Source organism: Centropristis striata, chromosome 17, assembly GCF_030273125.1.
Source record: "Centropristis striata isolate RG_2023a ecotype Rhode Island chromosome 17, C.striata_1.0, whole genome shotgun sequence".
NCBI lineage: Eukaryota > Metazoa > Chordata > Actinopteri > Perciformes > Serranidae > Centropristis > Centropristis striata.
Window position 1 is genome coordinate 71,087 of NC_081533.1, and position 26,414 is coordinate 97,500.

Consider the following 26,414-nt stretch of genomic DNA (forward strand, 5'->3'; position numbering starts at 1 on the left):
TTAGCTCAGTAACCACACAGAGCGTCCTGGAGGTTCAGAAGAATCTCCCCTCCTCTAAAGTCATAAAGATGTTAAAGTAATGTAATTAAAACTGAAAAAAGTGCCATTTATTATTTAATAATGTTTAATTAAATAGTTAATCTTGTTATAATCACCACTCAGATGTAAGAACATATTACAACTGTTATATCACTATTTATAGATGAGTGTGCTGTTAAATTCTTAGTAAGGTATCAGAATAAAAATGTTTTAGCACTGCACCATCAATGATTAGTTAGTTTATGTTTGCTTTTTTGTGTTTTAAAGGCTTAGTTTGCTTTTTTTTTTTTTTTTTTCGGACATTGTTGGCTAAAACAAATCAAAAACAAAAACAAAAACAAAACAAATTTATCTCGTACATTTTGCTGAACTTTCGCTTCCCTTTGTATCCTCAAAACAGCCTAATTAAGCCTAAAAGTATAATGTCTAATGGTTCCACACGGCTACTTAATATTCACGTCTAATGTTTCCACACGGCTACTTAATATTCACGTCTAATGGTTCCACACGGCTACTTAATATTCACGTCTAATGGTTCCACACGGCTACTTAATATTCACGTCTAATGGTTCCACACAGCTACTTAATATTCACGTCTAATGTTTCCACACGGCTACTTAATATTCACGTCTAATGGTTCCACACGGCTACTTAATATTCACGTCTAATGGTTCCACACGGCTACTTAATATTCACGTCTAATGGTTCCACACAGCTACTTAATATTCACGTCTAATGGTTCCACACAGCTACTTAATATTCACGTCTAATGGTTCCACACAGCTACTTAATATTCACGTCTAATGGTTCCACACAGCTACTTAATATTCACTTCTAATGGTTCCACACGGCTACTTAATATTCACGTCTAATGGTTCCACACAGCTACTAAATATTCACGTCTAATGGTTCCACACGGCTACTTAATATTCACGTCTAATGGTTCCACACAGCTACTTAATATTCACTTCTAATGGTTCCACACGGCTACTTAATATTCACGTCTAATGGTTCCACACGGCTACTTAATATTCACGTCTAATGGTTCCACACGGCTACTTAATATTCACGTCTAATGGTTCCACACGGCTACTTAATATTCACGTCTAATGGTTCCACACGGCTACTTAATATTCACGTCTAATGGTTCCACACGGCTACTTAATATTCACGTCTAATGGTTCCACACGGCTACTTAATATTCACGTCTAATGGTTCCACACAGCTACTTAATATTCACTTCTAATGGTTCCACACAGCTACTTAATATTCACGTCTAGTGGTTCCACACAGCTACTTAATATTCACGTCTAGTGGTTCCACACGGCTACTTAATATTCACGTCTAATGGTTCCACACGGCTACTTAATATTCACAGCTTTACTTTTCAGGTCGAGGTTTAATATGAAAAACATGATGAATTTAAAGTGATTAGACTTTTATATTTTGTTTTTTTAAACCTATTAACAGTATGCTAAGTAGTTTTTAAAGTACTTTTACTGCAGTAAAGTAATGTGATTACTTCCTCCACCACGTGTCCGTGTACCGTGAAAGTGAAGAAGAGAACCGGCTGAATATCAGAGCGGTTCATTGAAAGAACATGAATCAAACTGAGCAGATGGAGCTAAAAACAGCAACATTTGAGGTTGTGATAGAATCATAAAACACAGAGTTAAAGACGACGTCCACGTGTGTGTTAGCATCTGATACCTGCATTAACACCTGTGTGTGTGTGTCTGTTTGTGTGTGTGTGTGTGTGTGGCGGTAGAGTCGATGCCTTTTATCTTCTCCTGGAGAACAAAACTGTTGACCTTTCTGCTGTCGCTCTCCATCTGATTCAATCTGACTCTCTCTCTCTCTCTCTCTCTCTCTCACTCTCCCTCTCCCTCTCTCTCTCTCTCTCTATCCATCCCTCTCTCTCTCTCTCTCTCTCTCTCTCTCTCTCTCTCTCTCTCTCTCTCTCTCTCTCTCGTCCATGATTAACAGAGAGAGTAAATCAGTTTTCTACATCAGCAGCTCGTAAGAAATTAAAAGAAATGAGGCGTCAGTGGCTGGAAGGAAAGAATGGAGAGATAAAACATGGAGGGTGATGGATGAAGGACTTCTTTTACTTGCAGAAAGTCAAAATGAAGGAGAGTTGCATGAGTGATGGAGAGAGAGAGAGAGGGAGAGAGAGAGAGAGAGAGAGAGAGAGGGAGAGAGAGAGAGAGAGAGAGAGAGAGAGAGAGCGATGCAGAAGAGGAAAAGGTTTCTCAGCCTCGCTCTCACACTTTCCTTTGATGTGTGAAGTGTGTGAAAAAAAAAAAGATTAAGTGTGTGTGTGTGTGTGTGTGTGTGTCGCTGGAGTCGAAGACAATTTTGTCTTGTTTTGATCAGTGTTTTCTCCTGATGCGCATGTGCAGCTGAATCAAGATGTTGACACAAAATGTTCCTTTTTACAGTCACATTAATTCATTATTTATGTCTCTATTTTTTACTGAATATGTATATATATATATATATATATATATATATATAATTTTAATGGCAGTTATTTTTGCACCGTGGAACGTTTCTCACTGGATGAGTTTCAGGAGGAGCGATTATACTGGAGCACCAACTAGCGTTGATGAGTTGAGACAACAACAAACCACAGTGAACATGAAGGAAGAAGCTGATGAGACCTTTGGTTGGCCCCGTGGATGATGGGACATTTAGTTACTAAAAACATACTTCAAACTATTGTGTTGTACTTCAAAAACCAAAGTATTCTAGTTTACAGAAGGTCTACCTACCTATAAGCTACCTGGATTTATGAAATGACTATATTTATAAATATGCTATTGATACACTTAATGGCAAAAACTGCACTGGTCTGTTGGACTTGATTAATTAATTACGAAGCTTCTAATAAATTAGAATTAATTAGAATATTTTTAATCGAGTCCTGGCCCTAATATATATATACCTTAACCCTAACCTTAACCCTATAACAAATACATGTTTGTATTTAAGGCATGACAGAAACTGAGTTTTATTTATTTATTAAATATATAAAAACTTGATTGTTTTTTACCTCCCTTATATTCCATCTTGATGATTGTTTTGACAATTTTTTTTATTTAACTTTTCCTCGTTGTGCACGTGCAGCCTCATTTTTATCCTCAAAGTAGCAAAAATTTTAAATTTCAACCAATTTCATTTACAGCTGTTTGTGCTTTAGTTGACTTATGAAGCTTACATTTAAATAGCTTTTTTAAGGGTTTTTAAAATTATTTTTCTTTTTCATCATATTTTTTATCCAAGTATCTTATTTGTGTTTTGGCACCTATGACTTTTAGTTCATTTTTGACTTATATTTGAGCCAGATCCTGGGATCTCTGCCTTTCTTTCCAAGTCAGAATACAGGTTGAATGGATGGTTTTCACCAGAAAGCGAGTGTAGTTTATTGATTATGTGATGTGACTGTGAGTCTGATTGGTGTCAGCTCCAGTGATCAGCAGTGGTCTCTGCCTCTAACAAGCTGAGCAGCTCCGTCTGTCCAGCCTGGTGACGTGTCCAACAGCTAACACAACATATTCTTCACATTTGGTCCTTTCATCAGTTTATTTAGCTGGAGAGTTCCCTCAATGCATGAAGGAACTCTCTTCTTTCTGCAGGTCATCACAGAGAACACACAGTCAACCAAGTGGAGGTGCTTTAAAGTCTTTACTGGACTGAAACATCACTTCAGCTGTCAAACATGTAGTGTAGACCAGTAGTTCTCAACCTTTTTGAGTCGCGACCCCCAATTTAACATGCATGTTGTCCGTGACCCCCGCTCACTGAACACAATCTCACACGCACAGTTCAGGTCACCCAAAAAAGAAACAAAATGACCTAAAAAAGGAAACAAAATGACCAAAAAGGACACAAATTGAACACAAAATGATCAAAAAAGACACAAAATGACCAGAAAAGACAAAATGACCAGAAAAGAAACAAAATTACAAAAAAAAAGACACAAAATGACTGAAAAAAAGACACAAAATCACCAAAAAAAGAAACAAAATTACCCCAAAAAAATCACAAATTGACCACAACATGATCAAAAAAAGACAAATTGACCACAAAATGATAAAAAAACACACAAAATTACCAAAAAACACACAAAATGACAACAAAAATACAGAAAATTACCAAAAAAAGAAACAAAATTACCAAAAAAAAACACAAATTGACCACAACATGATCAAAAAAAGACAAATTGACCACAAAATGATCAAAAAAAGACACAAAATGACCAAAAAACACAGAAAATGACAACAAAAACACAGAAAATGACAAAAAAAAGACATTAAATGAGCTGACTTCCAAAATGATTTGGCGACCCCCAGAAATCATCTCGCGACCCCAATTGGGGTCCCGACCCCAAGGTTGAGAATAGCTGGTGTAGAGGAGTAATAAGTGAGATTTTCACTTCGAACCGGGTCTTAAAAAGTCTTGAAACGTCTAAAATCCAATAATTTAAATTCAACCTGTTATTATTCAGAAATCCCGGCAGGCGGAATGATAGGCCACATTTTTTTTTCCCTGGAGACCGTAGCGGATTAAATTTTAGGAGTAAACTAAAGATAATGATATGCATGAAACTATGATATCTAAGGAGTCCATAGAGCCCAAACGTGTCAGGAAACCATGTCGGGAAGTTGTTGAAAATGCTGCAAAGTTTGTCTATTTGGTGATTTTCAAAGCGGTCATGTGACCTCTGACCTCTTCACATACATGCACTGATGCTGATAACATGCAGTTAAAGGAAAGAACCACATCGTTTTTCTCATGTAGCACAAATTTGCCATTTCCGCCTACAAAGGTCTTTATATATTGACGTAATATTCTGTAGGGTCTTTCTGACCATTTTCATCCATTCTTGATATGATTAATTTTTCCTTATTGAGCACCAAATGTGTTTAACAAACGGTATCAACCCAAACATCGCTGCAACAACTTGTGGGACCAGTTGAAGCTGGACTGGACTTTAGAACACGTCCACTAATGTTATGACCCTTCATTCACCAATCTTAATCTTCAGGTTCACAGCTTTCAGGTTACGTCAACCTCTTCTATGAGTCTTATTGTTGACCTGCTGTCTCCCCCTAAACATCCACTGAAAGCTCTCTGAACAATAACAGGATAGCTGCATTTTAAATTCAGTCGAGAATTGTTTTGTCAAACAAGAGAAACTTCTCAGTGTTTTCATGTGACTTCAGTCTTTTTATTCTCCACAATGAGAGTCAAACCTCAGACTGACAACAAAGTATCCAGTCAAACTGATATCAAACATGTTGGACGACAACAACTGCAGCATTTCATCATCAAACACACACACATGGTGCCTACAGATCCCTGAGATCTTCTAGTCTAATGTGATACCAGTATCTCCAGTTTATCCATTAAAGTGACCCTGCTAACAAAATACTGCCGGCCCTCTGGAACACTAAATACGGATAGTTGGCGGCCATGAAGCGATATAATACTGCCACACAGAATACCACAATACTATGCTGTATGGATGTTTCCCCACCTCTACCCTCTAAACCCAAATATATAATATAAATATCTCCAAAACACCAACCCTAACCTCTACCCTCTAAACCCAAATATATAATATAAATATCTCCAAAACACCAACCCTAACCTCTACCCTCTAAACCCAAATATATAATATAAATATCTCCAAAACACCAACCCTAACCTCTACCCTCTAAACCCACATATATAATATAAATATCTCCAAAACACCAACCCTAACCTCTACCCTCTAAACCCAAATATATAATATAAATATCTCCAAAACACCAACCCTAACCTCTACCCTCTAAACCCACATATATAATATAAATATCTCCAAAACACCAACCCTAACCTCTACCCTCTAAACCCAAATATATAATATAAATATCTCCAAAACACCAACCCTAACCTCTACCCTCTAAACCCAAATATATGATATATATATCTCCGAAACACCAACCCTAACCTCTACCCTCTAAACCCAAATATATAATATATATATCTCCAAAACACCAACCCTAACCTCTACCCTCTAAACCCAAATATATAATATAAATATCTCCAAAACACCAACCCTAACCTCTACCCTCTAAACCCAAATATATAATATAAATATCTCCAAAACACCAACCCTAACCTCTACCCTCTAAACCCAAATATATAATATATATATCTCTGAAACACCAACCCTAACCTCTACCCTCTAAACCCAAATATATAATATAAATATCTCCAAAACACCAACCCTAACCTCTACCCTCTAAACCCAAATACTGTATATAATATATATGTGTCCAAAACACCAACCCTAACCTCTACACTCTAAACCCAAATATATAATATATATGTGTCCAAAACACCAACCCTAACCTCTACCCTCTAAACCCAAATATATAATATAAATATCTCCAAAACACCAACCCTAACCTCTACCCTCTAAACCCAAATATATAATAAATATATCTCTGAAACACCAACCCTAACCTCTACCCTCTAAACCCAAATATATAATATATATATCTCTGAAACACCAACCCTAACCTCTACCCTCTAAACCCAAATATATAATATATATATCTCTGAAACACCAACCCTCACCTCTACCCTCTAAACCCAAATAACCCAAATATATAATATATATATCTCCAAAACACCAACCCTAACCTCTACCGTCTAAACCCAAATATATAATATAAATATCTCCAAAACACCAACCCTAACCTCTACCCTCTAAACCCAAATATATAATATATATATCTCTGAAACACCAACCCTCACCTCTACCCTCTAAACCCAAATAACCCAAATATATAATATATATATCTCCAAAACACCAACCCTAACCTCTACCCTCTAAACCCAAATGTATAATAAATATATCTCTGAAACACCAACCCTAACCTCTACCCTCTAAACCCAAATATATAATAAATATATCTCTGAAACACCAACCCTAACCTCTACCCTCTAAACCCAAATATATAATATATATGTCTCTGAAACACCAACCCTAACCTCTACCCTCTAAACCCAAATATATAATAAATATATCTCCGACACACCAACCCTAACCTCTACCCTCTAAACCCAAATATATAATATATATATCTCTGAAACACCAACCCTCACCTCTACCCTCTAAACCCAAATAACCCAAATATATAATATATATATCTCCAAAACACCAACCCTAACCTCTACCGTCTAAACCCAAATATATAATATAAATATCTCCAAAACACCAACCCTAACCTCTACCCTCTAAACCCAAATATATAATATATATATCTCTGAAACACCAACCCTCACCTCTACCCTCTAAACCCAAATAACCCAAATATATAATATATATATCTCCAAAACACCAACCCTAACCTCTACCCTCTAAACCCAAATATATAATAAATATATCTCTGAAACACCAACCCTAACCTCTACCCTCTAAACCCGAATATATAATATATATATCTCCGAAACACCAACCCTAACCTCTACCCTCTAAACCCAAATATATAATATATATATCTCCGAAACACCAACCCTAACCTCTACCCTCTAAACCCAAATATATAATATATATATCTCCGAAACACCAACCCTAACCTCTACCCTCTAAACCCAAATATATAATAAATATATCTCCGAAACACCAACCCTAACCTCTACCCTCTAAACCCAAATATATAATATAAATATATCTCTGAAACACCAACCCTAACCTCTACCCTCTAAACCCAAATATATAATATAAATATCTCCAAAACACCAACCCTAACCTCTACCCTCTAAACCCAAATATATAATATAAATATCTCCGAAACACCAACCCTAACCTCTACCCTCTAAACCTAAATATATAATATATATATATCTCCAAAACACCAACCCTAACCTCTACCCTCTAAACCCAAATATATAATATATATATCTCCAAAACACCGACCCTAACCTCTACCCTCTAAACCCAAATATATAATATATATATCTCCAAAACACCGACCCTAACCTCTACCCTCTAAACCCAAATATATAATATATATATCTCCAAAACACCAACCGTAACCTCTACCCTCTAAACCCGAATATATAATATATATATCTCCGAAACACCAACCCTAACCTCTACCCTCTAAACCCAAATATATAATATATATATCTCCGAAACACCAACCCTAACCTCTACCCTCTAAACCCAAATATATAATATATATATCTCCGAAACACCAACCCTAACCTCTACCCTCTAAACCCAAATATATAATAAATATATCTCCGAAACACCAACCCTAACCTCTACCCTCTAAACCCAAATATATAATATAAATATATCTCTGAAACACCAACCCTAACCTCTACCCTCTAAACCCAAATATATAATATATATATCTCCAAAACACCAACCCTAACCTCTACCCTCTAAACCCAAATATATAATAAATATATCTCCGAAACACCGAGATGGAGAGGTCCGAACCAGCGGGAGACTGTCCTCCGGCCCGTTGGTGTCCTCTTTTAATAAAACATAAACTCATGCTTGTCAAGTTAAGTTATCAGATTCCCACGGCTCTGGTTTGGAAGTATAGTACAAGAAACACAAAGTATTGCAGTTTTTTTCTCCTTATGTGGGTCAGTCCTAGTGGGAGAGTCTCCTGAACGCTCCTCCTCAGCAGCAGCAGCAGGAGGCGCAGGAATATTTTAAAATGCATGAAAAGATAAAAGCTCCTGAAAGAGATCCTTTAAACTATACGGGACATTTACCTGTTTGTTTGTAGCCAGGAACACCTTTCTACTCCTCACCGTCTTTAATCAGCAGCACAGGCAGCAAACAGAGAGGAGGAGGAGGAGGAGGAGGAGGAGGAGGAGGAGGAGGAGGAGCAGGAGGAGGAGGAGAAAAGGATTTGGCAGCAGAGAGAGAGAGAGAGAGGAGGCAGAAAAGGAGGAGAGAGGAGTGATGAGAGGAAAACAAAGATGGCGGGAGGTCAGACGAGGAGAAGGAGGAGAGGAGGAAAGGAGTGAGAGACGAAGGAGGAGGAGAAGATGAGAAGCACTCTGCTTGGTTCTCCCTCTGAGAGATGAAAGAGTCCACTCCTCCTCCTCCTCAAGTCTGCTCCTCTCTCCTTCTTCTGATGTCTGTGTGTGTGTGTGTGTCATCACATTTCGATGCCTTATGTTATTTTTCTCATCTTTATTCTTAATTTGGTAGTTTCTGTATTTAGGGTTCATAAACAGTTTATATATAATTACACTACAGTGTGTTGAAATCATTTATTAAATACTTATAGTTATATACAGTTATATACAATTATATATAGTTATATACAGTTATATATAGTTATATACAGTTATATACAGTTATATACAGCTATATATAGTTATATATACAGTTATATACAGTTATATATAGTTCTATATACAGTTATATATAGTTATATATACAGTTATATACAGTTATATATAATTATATACAGTTATATACAGTTATATATAGTTATATATAGTTATATACAGTTATATACAGCTATATATAGTTATATATAGTTATATACAGTTATATACAGTTATATATAGTTATATACACCTATATATAGTTATATATAATTATATACAGCTATATATAGTTATATATAGTTATATACAGTTATATACAGTTATATACAGTTATATACAGCTATATATAGTTATATATAGTTATATACAGTTATATACAGTTATATATAGTTATATACAGTTATATATAGTTATATACAGTTATATATAGTTATATATAGTTATATACAGCTATATATAGTTATATGTAGTTATATACAGTTATATACAGTTATATATAGTTATATACAGTTATATAGCTTATATATAGTTATATATAGTTATATACAGTTATATATATAGTTATATACAGTAAGTAAGTGAGTTAGTCAACTTAATAACCTTCACTCACTGCTCAATATTTCATTCAGTCCTAGTTGGCGTCTTGGTTTGTGGCAGTTTGTTGTTAATAGTTCTGGAGATTTAAAATGAAAAGTTTGATTTCTCTCTCGGGTCTGTTTGTTTAAAAGCTACAGCCAGTTAGCATAGCTTAGCTTAGCATAACGACTGGAAACAGAAGAGTATCTCTGTTCACCTGAATGCACCACGAAGCACATGCACACTTCACGGTGCCTTAAAATGTCTAAAAATCTCTTAAAATGTCACAAAATGTGTTAAATATGCCTTTGAAAGGTCTTCAACATGTGTTAACGTTACTTTTATTTAAAACAAATGCAGAAACTTCGATCTAACTTTAAATGTTTCATATATTTGAGCTTGTCTCCAGTTTTACTTGGTATATCATCATCAAACTGAAACTGGCCTCATGGAGTTTACAGCCAGAACTTTAGAGGTAAATGTACAGTAGGGCTCCACGCTGCTTTGTTTTATACTCTGATGGAGGCAACAAGTCTTTTAGAGACTCCACAGGGTTAATAAGCTTTTATTTTCTGGGCTGAAACCGTCTGTCTGTGTCCTTTAAACTCGTCTATTCTAATATATCCATCATCCTGCTATTCACCTGATAATAAAACGCTCTTCTTTCACTCTGTTTCTCTCAAACGGCAGCAGGTGTTCAGTGAGGGATATAATGAGTTCTGGCTTTAAATAAATGTTCCTCTGCAGCTGGAAACTTCTTTTGTCCAATGCATTACACTAATTTGTTTTAATCAGATTTAATTTGATTCATTATTTGGCTAATTTGTCCCTTAGTTTGAGTTGTTTCCTTTTAGCCAACAGAGCTGAATCAGGCCTTCACAATAAAAGCTCATTAGAGTTGTATTTGTTTTTTACTGCAAAGCTGACAAAAAGAGATCAGCCAAACTGTCAGGCTGACATTGTTTCTATTAAATGTCAGCCATTGTGTCCACCTTTGATACAGTCTAAAAATAAATAAATAAATAAATGAATGAATAAATACAATTTTACTATTGTTTTATTTTTTTGGGAGAAATTTACTGTATTATTTTACAGGTTTTTCTTGTTTGTTTTTCTTCAACATTGAGTGAATATACCCAAAAAAATTAATCATTTTTATTACAAATATTAACCATAAAATAATAGTTGAAATCTATATATATTAATATAATGTTATATTTTACATTTTATTTACACTATCATTTGATTTATTTAGGTTATTAAATGTTAAACTACAGTGAATTACATGTAAAAATAAAAATATATAAAAATACATATTCTTGTTTTCTCACAATAAAACTTTAAATTGTATGTATAAAAAAGTAAAAAAAAATAAAAATAAAAATAAAACATAAAAACAAATAATACCACCATAAAATAATAAAAAAAACTAAATATTCTACAGAAATACATATTTTTTAATACAGATATTTATTTTATGTTTTTAAAATAAATCATCTATAAAATAACTTATTGTTCAGTGTTTTTTTTTTTTTTTTTTTGCAATTTGGCAACTTTTGCTGCCAGACTTTTTACTGTTTTTTTAACGATGTTTTGTTATTTGTGTATGATTTGTGATTTTGAAGCAGGTGTTTTGTTGTTGGTCAGGTTCCGTCGCTGATGATGGACAGCCAGTTCTCAGAGTTCACCCCAGACATAACTCCCATCATGCTCGCTGCTCACACCAACAACTACGAGATCATCAAACTGCTCGTCCAGCGGAAGGTGAGAACTCTCTTTACTATCAGTTCCTGTTTGTAGAAGTCACATAGAAACAGTGAAGACTTTAACCCTCTGAGCCCCAACAGGCCGTTTCAGGCCGTTTTTCCTCTTTTACAGTTTACTCTCTGTGTCTTTGTATTTCACTGCAACATATAAAATCTCTATAAATCTAAATATGAATCTATAAATCCTGCAGCTCTGTGGAGTCAGAACAATCATGACTAGAAGTGGGAACAACTCAAACAGTCTTTGTGCAGAATAACACAGTTAGAATGACAGAAATCAGAAAAAAAAGAAAAAGAGAAAGTTGGATTTCTCTGGTAAATTATTTTTAAAAATGGAATAAAATGAAATTTATATCTACAACACATTTCCCAGTTTAAGTGTCATAAATATTGGAAAAATAATTATGTCTCCAAATATTGTTCATATTGAAGTATTGTCATGTTTCCAGCCTCTCCTGTCCTCTCCTCTCTGCTCTGTGTAAACAGTCTCTCCTGTCCTCTCCTCTCAGCTCTGTGTAAACAGCCTCTCCTGTCCTCTCCTCTCTGCTCTGTGTAAACAGCCTCTCCTGTCCTCTCCTCTCTGCTCTGTGTAAAGAGATTTTGAGGAAATATCACAATTTTAAACTCCGTTTTTGCTTCTTTTTCTAGTGGAAACTTTCATAAACTATGATCCATTGTCGGAAAGTTTGACGATACTGCCTGTTTTTACAGTTTCTTTCTACCATAACTGGTGTATCTTTGGCGATCTTTTAAAGAAAACATATATTACAGTACATCTGGCAGGATGGTGGTTCAGCTAAATATGTAGTTAAATATTATCTGTGATGATATTTATTCCTTTCTGTTGTTGTGTCAGGTGACCATCCCCAGACCTCACCAGATACGATGTGACTGTGTGGAGTGTGTCTCCAGCTCAGAGGTAAGTCATTATTTCTCATCATTTCATGGTTTGTTTTGCAGAAAATCAATAATGGAATAAACAGTAATTACTCCCAATTTGAACCTCCAGCATGGACATTTAGTTTCAGGATATTTTTCATTTCCTCTGGCATAAATAAACACCCTCTCTTCTCTTTTTTTTACACCTCGACTCACTTATAGATGTTTAATCTGCTGTGTAAAATACATTAATGATCTAGTTTTCTTATGTAACGTAACCATATGAAAGAAATTCTTAATAAAACACAATTTGAATGGCTTGTAAATGAGGGAAAAATCTGGAAATCTTACAGTAGTTGGCACATTTTGGTACTGTATATAGAGTATTTAAGAAATATATCAGTATTTAGAGAGATTTATGTTTCAATGAGGGTTTTTAAAACTACTTCCAAGATTGACTGAATCAGTTAAAAAGACCAGGTATCATCTGGTCAGTGTTGGTTCTAAACCTTGAAAGAGACTAATCGATGTTTCCACTCATGTTCCTGCAGGTCGACAGTCTTCGGCATTCCAGATCTCGACTGAACATCTACAAGGCTCTGGCCTCGCCGTCCCTCATCGCTCTGTCCAGTGAAGACCCCATCCTCACCGCCTTCAGACTGGGCTGGGAGCTCAAAGAGCTCAGCAAGGTACACACCAGTACTCTGGATTGTTTGTTTACTGGTCCACAAGAAGATGTTGTTTGCACCGTTTCCTGCTGGGAGAGGAACGGTTCATTCTGCAGCTCAGTGAGTCTCCAGCGAGGTTTTTGGACCAGGACTGTCCTCGTGATCTCTGCCAGTCTTTTTATTTCCAGCTTACTGTCAAATTAAATGCGACTCCAACTTATGGTGTCACAATAAAGTGGCCCCGGACCCCCCGAAGCCTGCTTGGCACCGCAGGGACCTCCACTGGAGGGACGCCACGTCTGAACCTGATGGGCTGTTAAAACCTCTCATATCATTTAAATACTCGTCTTACTCCAGTGTGTTCAGCTGTAAGGGTTCCTGTTTTATAGGGTGCATTCCCTTTTATTCCTGGTACAAGTTAGATCCCTGGTATTAGACAAGGCCTCATATCTTTACATGATATAATCACCCTCAAACATCACAACATATTCTCATTTTATACTGAGACACTGAGTTCTGTGTTTTCATTATCTCTAAGCCAGAATCATCAACATTACAAGAAAAACAGACTTGAAATATTTCACTCTGTGTAATGAATCTATATAATGTACGAGTTTCAATTCCTGAAATGATTGACAACAAATATTAAACTTTTTCTTGATATTCTAATGTTTTGAGATGTACCTGTACATGGTGTTCTCCCCCTCCTCACCTGTTCCACCGTTCTCCTCTCAGGTGGAGAACGAGTTCCGTCAGGAGTACGAGGAGCTGTCGCAGCAGTGCAAGAGATTCGCCAAAGACCTCCTGGACCAGGCGAGGAGCTCCAGAGAGCTGGAGACCATCCTGAACCACCGAGACAATGACCAGAGCGAGGAGCTGGACCCCAGGCAGTGCCACGACCTGGCCAAGCTCAAACTGGCCATCAAATACCACCAGAAAGAGGTGAGGAGTCTTTTTATAAGTCTCTGTGGATGAGGCCGCTCATCCTGCTGGAACAGCTACTGTGGTTACTGTGGTTACTGTGGTTACTGTGGCTACTGTGGTTACTGTGGTTACTGTGGCTACTGTGGTTACTGTAGCTACTGTGGTTACTGTGGTTACTGTGGCTACTGTGGTTACTGTGGTTACTGTGGCTACTGTGGCTACTGTGGTTACTGTGGTTACTGTGGTTACTGTGGCTACTGTGGTTACTGTGGTTACTGTGGCTACTGTGGCTACTGTGGTTACTGTGGCTACTGTGGTTACTGTGGTTACTGTAGCTACTGTGGTTACTGTGGTTACTGTGGTTACTGTGGCTACTGTGGCTACTGTGGTTACTGTGGCTACTGTGGTTACTGTGGTTACTGTGGCTACTGTGGCTACTGTGGTTACTGTGGCTACTGTGGTTACTGTGGTTACTGTAGCTACTGTGGTTACTATGGTTACTGTGGCTACTATGGTTACTGTGGCTACTGAAGAGTTGACATGTTGAAGCTTCCAATGGAAACATGGTTGCTGTGTTTGAGTCTGGAGGTATTTCTGGAGTGTGTGGGGTTCTCTATGTTGTTTGCATTATTTATGCTGTATGTGCAGCTCTGCTGGTGTCAGGCTTGGTTATCAGATTGCAGCAGAAACAGATATGGTTATCGTTATATTTATTTATAGCCGATCCTGCAGCGTGTGGCTCCGGGGACGGACATGTTGAATGTCAGTACAACAGTTTGGTCTGCAGGGAAAGCAGACAAGATGTGTCGACTTGTGATGTCCTGACTTTATGGTGAATATCCATAATATTGTCGTATTCTACAAGACCAATTCCAAAAGAGTTGGGATGCTGTAGTAAAAGGTGAAAACAGAATGCTGAGGACTGTATGTTCACAAAAAAAACCTGCTTATGGCTTCATGCTAAACAGTGCATACAAAATGTTTGCATGTTCCTAGACCTGCAGTGTTCATACCAACAGCTTCACATGCTACCAAATGTTCACTTTTAGCTTGCTAACATGCTAAATGTTAGTAACATGCAACTGCTGTCAAATGGAGCCTACATGAAGCTCATTTGGGCACTCTAGTAACATCACAGTTGGCATTTAGGGTTGAGGTTGTTACTCAAAACTGTTGCACTACTTTAGGAAGAAAGTAATTTGTTACACTACTTTAATCATTATTTTGGTGGTACTCTGCAACATCTTCTTAATTGCATGTAATTGTCATTTCACAATCTAACATAAAACCTCTCATATCAGCCTGTTCTCCCATCAAAAAAGGCAATATAGGTTGTGTGTACAGGCAGCGAAGAACAAGCTATATGTACGAATTACATCACAACAGCTGTAATGCACCCGCTGCCATCTTTTTGAAGTCGTAGTAGAGGTTAACAGACAAGCAAAGTTAACAAAAGACAGATTCACACGTTCAGTTGGAGGTTGGGTGGTGGACGGGTCGAACAAGCAGCAGACTTTCACCCAGGAGAGCGGGGTTTGAATCAAAAGTAAACCATTTTTAATCTAAATTACGTGGATCACGTTTTTGAGTGCAACTTATGTTTTTTGCGTAAATTGCTTGCTTAGGGAGATAATGAGCCCACACAAAGAGAGCAAAACAGAGAGACGGATAGAGAGACAGAGAGAGAAACGGAGAGAGAGACGGATAGAAAAACGGATAGAGAGACGGAGAGAGATATAGATAGAAAAACGGATAGAGAGATAGATAGAAAAACGGATAGAGAGACGGAGAGAGATAGACGGAGAGAGAGATGGATAGAAAAATGGATAGAGAGACGGATAGAGGGATGGATAGAGAGACGGATAGAGAGACGGGTAGAGAGATGGAGAGAGACGGATAGAGAGAGACAGATAGAGAAACGGATAGAGAGATGGATAGAGGGATTGAGAGAGAGACAGATATAAAAACGGATAGAGAGACAGATAGAGAGATGGATAGAGAGAAGGATAGAGAGACGGACAGAAAAATGGATAGAGACGGAGAGAGAGACAGATAGAGAGACGGATAGATAGACAGAGAGAGAGCTGCAGGGATCAGGAGAGAGAGAGAGAGATGTAGATTTGATGGGATAGAGTCAGAGAAAGAAACAAGAGTTATAAACCCCCCGAGGTGAGCTGCGTCTCTGTTCACCTGTCTGTCTGTCTGTCTGTCTGTCTGTCTGTCTGCTACCCCCCTCCTCACTGCTCTCTGAGGCAGATGGATACTGCCAGACAGATGAAAGGAGAGAGGAGAGGAGAGGAGAGGAGAGGAGGAGAGGGAGAGAGGAGGAGAGGGAGTGATGGGAGCAGGAAGTGAAGTGCTGTGAGTCTGTGGAGGAGCAGAGAGGCGAAGGTAAAGATGTGAAGAGGAAGATGGATGAAGTGCGAGACGCTCAGGTGGCATGTTGTCTCTCCCGGGGGAGAACTTGTCCAGGATTTTATTTTATTCGTGGAAGACAAAAACTACGAATCACTAGAACTGGATATAGTTTACAATGAGATGAAGCTTTATTAGTCCGACGATGATGAAATCACAACACAAATAAAAGGATCGGTATAAACAGGGATAGCGTAAAAAAAAATTGCATGAATAAATAAAAATAATCATAATAAATTACCAAGGGGGAGAATATAAAAAACAATATCAACAATAAAACAAATAAAAAAATAAAAAATAAAAATATATATATATATATATATATATATTATATTAGTAGTACATATTATATATATACTTTTGATACCTTTGTAGCTTTACTTTTACTTGTAGTGGAGTTATTTCACAGTGTGGTATTAGTACTTTTACTGCAGTAAAGGATCTGAAAACTACTTCCAGCAAACATCAGGACATTTATTCACTCTGAGGCAGCGTCTACGTGTGCACAGTGTGACGTATCGATGAACAGAGAATAGAAAACAGAAAACAGAGAACAGAGAACAGGAAACAGGAAAAATAAAACAGAGAACAAAGAAGAGAGAACAGGAAAAAGAAAACAGAGAAGAGAGAACAGGAAAAAGAAAACAGAGAAGAGAGAAGAGGACGAGTGAAGGACCTTTTCACCCTTGAAGGCGCGTTGATGTGGAAACACATCACGCTGATGGAGGAGTGAAGTGCTTTTCCAGGATTTAGGAGCGCTGACGTTCTTGTTTGCTCGGCGGCAGCAGCAGCGGTGACGTCAGGGGAAAAAGATTTAGGAGGAACTTTATGTCCCTGATGAGGTGGACGGAGGGACGGAGCGGTAAAAGCTCCTCTCCTGACTCGTTCTGCTGGAGAACAGGGAAGTACAGAGAAGTGCTGAGTCGTCCTTGTGTAGAAGTGACAGAGGAGGAGAGTTAAACCTCTCAAGTCCAGCAGATTCTGGTTCAAATGTGTCAACTTCCTCTGCATTAATGTCTGTCTGCCACTTTTAACTCCACAAGATTCATCTGACAGCTGGAGTTTCTTTGATGTGACCCACATCATCAATTCACATCAGTGGTAGAAAGTAACTAAGTACATTTACTCAAGTACTGTACTTAAGTACAACTTTGAGGTATTGGATTTTACTTGAGTATTTCCATTTTATGTAACTTTATACTTCTATTCCACTACATTTTATATGTTATATATTATTCATATTGTAATGTTATATTGTAAATACTACATTTATCTGACAGCTTTAGTTACTTTCCAGGTCGAGATTTAACATAAAAAACATGATAAATTTAAACTGATTAAACTTTTTTTTAATCAAACCACATAAAATGAGTTAAAATGAGCCCCGTCTTTACCAAATTAAAACACTGCTTACATAAAAACACCAATAACAATAATAATAATAATAATCTAATAATATATTAGAATATATAAAACAGTCTGAGTGGATCCATTCTGCATAACGAGTACTTTTACTTTTGATACTTTAAGTACATTTTGATGCTGATACTTTTGTACTTTTACTTCAGTAAGTTTTGAATGCAGGACTTTTACTGTAGTGGAGTCATTTCACAGTGTGTATTAGTACTTTTACTTTACTAAATAAGAGATCTGAATACTTTTTCCACTGATTCAAAGTGAAAATATCTATCCATATCTCCATCTTTAAGAGATGCCTTTATTTTGAAATTCTCTGAAAACTTTTATTCTTTTAAAACAACCAGATTGAGTTTGTATTTAACTATGTGGAAGAGCTCAGTAAAACATTGTCTAATATTGTCTGTATTGATTACAGACTCCTCAATTGATCTATTAAAATAATTTCATGGCAGAATTTATGATATCAGCAAATATTTCATCATTCTAGAGGAATCAATGTAATTTAGTATCATGAGGAAACTTGTGATTTCTACTTGTATAAAAGTGTTACCTGCTTTAAGCTTTGCCTTTAGCTGACTTGTGTGATCGGCTGTAAAATGTTGGATAAACATATTAATTTTCCTATACACTTTTCACAGTAAAAGTCAACTGCTTTGTTATTTAAAAGCTTTTGTTTTGAAGGAGCAAGGCCAGGAAAGGTTGGGTTTTCATCAGCAGAAAATGAACATGCCTCAGATTATTATTATTATCTGAAAAATGTTTAAATGTTTAGTTTGTTTTCTGGAGAATAAACTCGGGTGTGTTGGTGCTTTTTGGGCCTCAGCTCTGAGCTCTGAGAAGTTTGATGGTGTAGTGTAGTAAATGTTTTCTGATGGAGTCTGACAGATTAACTGTACGGCAGTTAATCTCTGTGGCTCCTCAGACACCTTTGTTTACTACCTGAAGGAGGGTCTATTGATCAAAAGGGAAATTAATCTTGGACATAAAGGCTGCCACATAAAAGCACATAAAACTACAGTGCAGTAACAAAGACAAACTGCCTCTAAAACCTCAGCTTTGTTTCAGAACAACAACCTCCTAAAACCTGAGAAACTACACAGAATGTCAACATTTCCTAAATAATTTATCCCTCTGTAATAGATAGAGACGTTAAATAAAAACCATGTCGATACTTCCTCAATTATTTGTGTCTTCATCACTTTTTCCCCAAATATTTTTATTCAGTCTTTTTGCAGATAATACAAGATGATGTATTCAATACAATGTGCACCAAACCATAACGACACATACAAGCGTTTCACTGGTTCAGAACGGATCGTTGTTAATATCGCACAAACGTCTTTACACGTACAGGTCACAGTTGTAAAAAAGCTGCAGTTTCTGTGAATTTATGCAACTAAAGCACTGATCTATGTTTAGGGCAAAAAACTTCCCGGTTAGGCGTTCATAGGGATGCAAAATTCCAAGTTGGAAACTTTCCATGGGAATTAACGGGATTTTATGAGACTTAAGGAGAATTTATGGGAATAAACACATATTTTTTCTTAAATTTTGTATGGGTGGGGTCGTGGCAGACGTTTAGATTGTTCAATGAAATAATTGATTGTTCAATAAAATAATGTTTTTCTTTATTTTGAATATTTCCATAATTCCCCAGCTTAACTTTCTCTCTAAAAGTTTCTGGAAACGTTCCACCCCTTGGCGTTCAGTCCCAGCTAGGCAAGGATCCTTGGCTTCTTTACTTTTTATTTGCTTATTTCCTTTTTTTTTAACTCAAACTCTGTTTTTAAGGTTGAGTTTTGATTACTATTTTATTGTTTTCATTGTTTTTATTTATGACTATATTTGTGTGTGGTTTTTATTGTAGTTTAATAACCGTACAGCACTTTGGTCAACTGAGGTTGTTTTTAAATGTGCTCTATGAATCAACTTAACCCTAGTCAGGTGTTTTAAAGACAGTTTAAACAGTAAATGAATGCATGTAAATGCTGAAAGTGAAGTAGTTAGTAGTGAGGAAACATACATAAAAACTACATCAGCAACATGTCGCAGGAGTCTAAAAGGTAAATATGAGTTATATTTTGCTGCATTTCATATTGTGGTTCTTTAGAGGAGACTGCTCTCTTTCATCTGGTCTAAATGGGTTCAAAACAGACAAAATGCCTCTTTCCCTCCGTTCCTTCTGTCCTGAGCTGAGGAGGATCAGTGATCAGGGATGAAAGAGCTTTTATACCTGTTCGGGCTTCTTCTCCAGTTTTTAATTGGACCCCTGCAGTGTAATCTGATTACAGCTCTGCAGCAGCGTTCTTATCCTGTTCAGTCGTCTCCTAACAGAGCATTAGGACTTAAACAGCAGATATACTCCTGCAGTATTTTAGAGTGTTCGACAGCGCCTCACTAATTAAATATCCGTCATGTTGCAGCGCTGTGACTCAGAGAGGCCGGCTGAAGCTCCACACACCTTGCTGGGAGGTATAATTGGCTGCAGCTCCGGCAGAGTGGCGCTTTGAGCCAGACTCACACAGAAAGTCTGATTTCTCCAAAACATCCCGTGGCGTTCTGCAGACTGCAGGAGCACTCCCTAAAATAAGACATAAGACAGAGAGAGAGGAGGAGGAGGAGGAGGAGGAGATGAGGAGCAGCGTGTGAAGATGAGAGCAGCTAGAAAGCAGAGAGAGGAAGAGATAGAACTGTCAGCCGTTAATAAGACATTCTCAAACTGTTGACAAGTGAGGAGCTGCAGAGAGAAAGATGAAGTGACGAAGAGGAAGAGAGCTGTTACAGGAAATATGTATGTCACCAAATATCTGCCAGCGAGGCCGACAGAGCGGGAGAAACACACGGATACGACACGGAAACATCACATCCCCCTTTCAGCTGTTATTATAATGAGAGCTGAACGTTCTGCTGCCACTGAACACATGGAACAAACACCAACTTTCTGCACCGACTTCGACATCTATCTGTATTCATTGGTGATCTGCTATTTAATAGTCATAATAATAATAATAATAATAATTATTATTATTATTATTATTATTATAATAATAATAAAGGTGCTCTTTACATAATTTACCCTCCTGTTATGTTTGTTTTTTCAGGAACAGTAATAACCCAGGGCATGTCTAATTATACAAAAAATGTTGAATAAACACATTAATTTCCCTATAAACTTTTCACAGTAAAAGTTAACTGTTTTGTTATTTAAAAGCTTTTGTTTTGAAGGAGCAAGGTCAGGACAGGTTGAGTTTTCATCAGCAGAAAAAAACATGCCTCAGATTATTATTATGATCTGAAAAATGTTAATTTCTGGAGGATAAACTTGGGTGTGTTGGTGCTTTTTGGGCCTCAGCTCTGATCGGCTCCAGAGAAGTTTTAGGGTGAGTCGTAAATGTTAATGGTTGTTTGTTTTGGAACAACAATAACCCGGGACATGTTTAACTATACAAAAGTGTCAGAAACTAAAAAAATCCCAATAGACATTGTTTATTTTTCATTAATAACTCCATTACTAACCATCTAAATCAATATTTAGTGCGATGGTTTTCTTTCCCTCTCACAGATCAGGTTCAATGAGGATAATTCACTAATTTTTCATAAAAAAACAGACGCTAAAACTTTTTTACATACATTTGAAAGAACTTTATATTAAGTACACTGGTTTTAAATGACATTGATGTGAAAAATCTGTAGAAAATGTCAGTTTTTACAGTTTCTGGCTATGATATATGGTTTTATTTTGGTGGTTTTATTAAGAGAACATGCCGAGGGGGACACTTTGATTCCGTTTTCTATTAAAAAGCAGAAACTATTGATAGTAAAGATATAAAAAAACATCCTTCAGCTGAAGGGAATACTGTTAAAATCCAATGATGCAGCGTTTTTTAGACAGTAAGTGTTTCAGAGGGTTAACCGTCTGTTTCTGTATCAGCACTAAAACCGTTAGAGTTTACTAACGTAAACCTGTACCGACAGTCGGATCCTCAGCATCGTCTCATTTAAAGTGTTCGAGCCAATAACAGTCAGAGAAGTGACACGAAAACAGACGCAGAGATGAAAAGTGAAAGATGAACAGAGAACAGAGGAGGAGAGTCAAACACAGAGAGACAAAGAGGAATAAAGAGAGAGAGAGAGACAGCTGTCAGCAAGAATCAGACATATTCACAAGTGTTTGTTAGAGCGAGAGAGAAGAGGAAGAGGAGAGAAGGAAGAGTGGGAGTGAGAGGAGACGGATGTCAACAAACGGATCTGTTTCCTACAGAGAGGAAGGAGAATAATGTCTTTTCTATATTCATTTAACTGTCAGATTAGAAGAGAAAAGATCAAATCATCTGTTCATGAATTCATCTGATTTTTGCCTTTTTATTGATTTGATTTAAACCCAAATAACTCTTTTAACTGTTTGATAGTTGAGGTCAATGTTCCAATCACAGAGAATAAAGAAGGAAATGGGGAAGGATATTTAGAAGAAATTGAAAAAAGAAATCTTTAAAATAATATGTATTTGTATTTCTTTTTATTTAAAATAAGTAATGTCTACAAAAAACCTTACTATATAATAAGTAAGGTTTTTTTTTACTTAATATCACGGTAATATTTCAAGTTTGTTTGATTATTTCTTTTCATATGTTTTTAAATTAAAAACATTAAAAAATTTAATATAAAAATAAATAAAGTTGCGTTATTTTACATCCAGCTGCATGATGTGTAGTTTTTGTATTTTATTTTATATTTTATTATATGATTATAAATTAAAATTATTACCTTTTTTATGGTATTTGCACTTAATGCAGAAAGAAAACAAGAAAAAAAATAAAAGAGAGAGAGAGAGAGAGACGTGTGTTTATAAAGGACGTTGTCCTCTGGACGCCATGACAACAGCAGATGCTGACAAACAAACAGATGCTACATTAGCCTCTCCAGATGCCCTCTGAGAGTGTGTGTGTGTGTGTGTGTGTGTGTGTGTGTGTGTGTGTGTGTGTGTGTCTCTGGAGACGTCTGACGAACAGTCAGGACATTTACGTAATCCTTCCACGTCCTGAACCCTCTTCTTCTTCTTCTTCTCTCTCTTTTACTGTCACTTCCTTCACCTCCGCTGTCACCCTCCCTCTACCTCTCTCTCTCCCTCTCTCTCTCTCTCTCTCCTCTCATCCCTTTTCTCACCCTCTCATCCTCCCTTTTATCTTCTCTTTCTCGTACACCGTGTTTTCACTCTTTTCTCTCTCCACCTCTCTCTCTCTCTCTCTCTCTCCACCTCTCCCTCTCTCTCTCTCTCTCTCTCTCTCCTCTCATTCCTTCCTCACTTAATATTACATCTCCTCCTTCTTTTCTAACCCTCTCATCCTCCCTTTTATCTTCTCTCTTCTGCTCTTTCTTTGCTGACTCGTTCACCCTGTTTTCACTCTTTTCTCTCTCTCTCTCTCCCTCTCTTTCTCCTCTCATCCCTTTTCTCATCCTCTCTTTTATCTTCTCTCTTCTTCTCTTTCTCGTTCACCCTGTTTTAACTCTTTTCTCTCTCTTCGGCCTCTTCATCACCCTGCATGACCTCCTCTCAGCTCTCTGCTTTGTTGTGTGTGTTCTCCTGCGTTAGTGTGTGTGTGTGTTAGTGTGTGTGTTAGTGTGTGTGTGTGTGTGTGTGTGTGTGTGCGCTGCCACAGTGTTTTACCAACAGCAGGCTTTTAGAGCAAATTATATAACTGAGACCTGCACATCCTTTGTTGTGTCTGCATTGTTCACACACACACACACACACACACACACACAAATATAGACACTACACGGTCACATGCATACACACGTGCACGCTCTCATGCATGGACATTATTCAGTATTTATTAAATATTCTCAGTGATGTTTTATAGTTAATTAACCCTTTTGAGATTTCAGCTATTTTGTGCATTTTTTATCATAGTTTTCATTCTGTGTAACATGCATATTTTACATATTTAACATCACTATCATTCTTTAATTGTTTGCACAGTCTCATTTATGTAACCTGATCATTTTTTTTTCACTTTGACTTACTAGATCGACATTTTGAACCCAAAAGAAACAACAAACAACAAACATTAAAATCTGATTTAAAAAAAAATGTTTTTTTCCCCTTTCGAAACAATAACACTCAATGAGTTTTAGATGTGTTTATAGGTTGCAAATATAACATATAATGTTTATATTTTAAACTAAATATATTTGACCTTTTCTCAGTTTTTTTTTTGTGTTATCATCATTAAACAAAACCTGGAGAACTTTAGAGGGAAGTGACGGCCTCGCCTCGTTTTTATGTTGTGACGTCATGAAGAAGTAATGCGACGGCGCTTTCTCTGACTCAACAGGATTAAATATGTTTTCTGCAGTTTTTCATGTTGGAAAAGTTCATTTTGAGGTCAAACAGTTGAAGCCGTTTACAAGATGTTCACTACATTTACCATCTGATCTGAACGCTATCATACTGTTTAACGTCTCACTGTTTTGTTCCATTTGACTCTCAGCTTTGTGATGTTTAGGGACCTAAAGGTTGCATTTTAATTTGGTTTACAATACAAAACTTTTTCCCTATGGTTAGGGCAAAGCAGCTCCAGGTGAGTCGTTATAAAAGATAACCCAGCCTGAACAAGAGTTGATCCACAGCAGTAAATAGCTGTGTCGTCAGCATAGAAATGCACATTTGCATCGGAAACATTAAGACCCAAGTCATTGATATAAATGATAAATAAGAGGAGCCCCAATACAGAACCCTGTGGCACCCCTTGTGGACAGTAACAAATTCAGAACACAGACCATCATATTTAATGCATTGGGACCTTTTACTGAGATAATTTGAGAACCAAACAACTGTGTGCTCCGAAAATCCTGAGTGACGCAGTCTAAGTTTTAAAATATCATGATCGACGGTGTCAAACGCTTTTGACAAATCAGTAAAAAGAGATGCACAGTGTAGTTTTCTGTCTACAGTAATGTCATTTACCATCTTCATTGCTGCTGTGATGGTACTGTTTTTTTCCTGAAGCCAGACTGATGTTTTGATAGAATTTCATTTGAGTACAAAAACTCCTTTACTTGCTCACTAACAAAAGCTTCAAGAATTTTTGCCAAAATTGAGAGATTGGATATTGCTCTATAATTTGTCAGGATTGCAGGGTCACCCCCTTTTAATAATGGGAGGACAAAAGCCGATTTCCACAAAGAAGGTATGTCATTTTTTTCGACTGTGAGGTTAAACAGGATTGTAAGAGGCTCTGCCACAAAGTCAGCTGCCAGTTTTAGAAAATAAGAATCTATCAAATCTGGGCCAGAAGGTTTTCTCTGATCTAATGTTTTGAGGGCTTTATGGACTTCTTGCACAGAAAAAGTAACAAGATTAAAAGGCTCTCCAGTGTAAGTTGGCAGACTTGTGCAGGGTTTCACAGCGACAGTTCTAAGAGAGTCAAACAAAGAGCCAGATTTTATAAAATGCTTATGAAAACAATTTAAAATCTCAATTTTGTATAAGTAGTTTTTGTTTAAGTAGGAGTAGAGCCGTTTAAAATATAGGTAGGTAGAACCAGAGTGCTTTTACTCACTGAAAGTGACTTTATGACTTTCCAAAATTTCTGTGGATTGTTTAGGTTTTCAGTTGTCACAGACAAATAATATTCTGATTTGGATTTTTTAATGAAGGAGGAGAATTTGTTCCGTAATTGTCTGAAAATAGACCAATCTATGGGAGAGTCTGTTTTTCTTGCCTTGGCCCAAGCTTGGTTACGCTCATGAATAGCATCTGCCAGCTCTGGAGAGAACCATGGGTTTTCTCGTCCCTTAACCCTGTACTTCCTTAAAGGGGTATGTTTATTTAGAATTTGCATAAAAATGTCCCTAAAAAATGTCCAAGCCGTCTCTACATATGGTATCAGCCCTATCTTCTTCCAATCAACACAGGACAAGTCGTGATGATAAGCTTGCTCATTAAAATGTTTTAGATTCCCCTTTAAATTATACGAGGTTTGGATTTGGGGACCTTGGTGTTTCTTATAGCGGCAACAACACAGTGATCACTTAAATCATTACAGAAAACACCCAGGGAGGAAAATTTATGAGGAACATTAGTTACAATCAAGTCGATCAAAGTGGACTTCTCAGGATTTTACTTTTCTCAGCTGCATTCAAACATGATAAAAGTGGAGTTTAACTGTGAAGATTATCCTGCTGAACAAAACCCGTCAGCATCAGAACAAAGTGTTTGTCACAGGGAGGATATCCCAGAGGAGAATTCTCATTAGACCCTATGGAGATGCTAACTGTCGTTTCTTCTCTATTGAATGAGCTGATAACAACCTGCTAGAAGGTGGAGTCGGCCCCTAACTGACCAAACTTACTGCATAATAATTTA

The 26,414-nt window shown here is 36.9% G+C and overlaps 1 protein-coding gene across 1 annotated transcript in view; it reads left to right on the plus strand.

Moving 5' to 3' along the window:
- Positions 1 to 26,414, plus strand: part of trpc5a (transient receptor potential cation channel, subfamily C, member 5a) — a 120,762-nt gene that overhangs the window by 12,914 nt on the left and 81,434 nt on the right. Inside the window, exons 5-8 of the mRNA XM_059355304.1 lie at positions 11,623 to 11,739; positions 12,598 to 12,660; positions 13,172 to 13,309; positions 14,024 to 14,230. Coding sequence (XP_059211287.1) covers positions 11,623 to 11,739; positions 12,598 to 12,660; positions 13,172 to 13,309; positions 14,024 to 14,230 — 525 coding nt within the window. The remainder of the gene's footprint in view (positions 1 to 11,622; positions 11,740 to 12,597; positions 12,661 to 13,171; positions 13,310 to 14,023; positions 14,231 to 26,414) is intronic.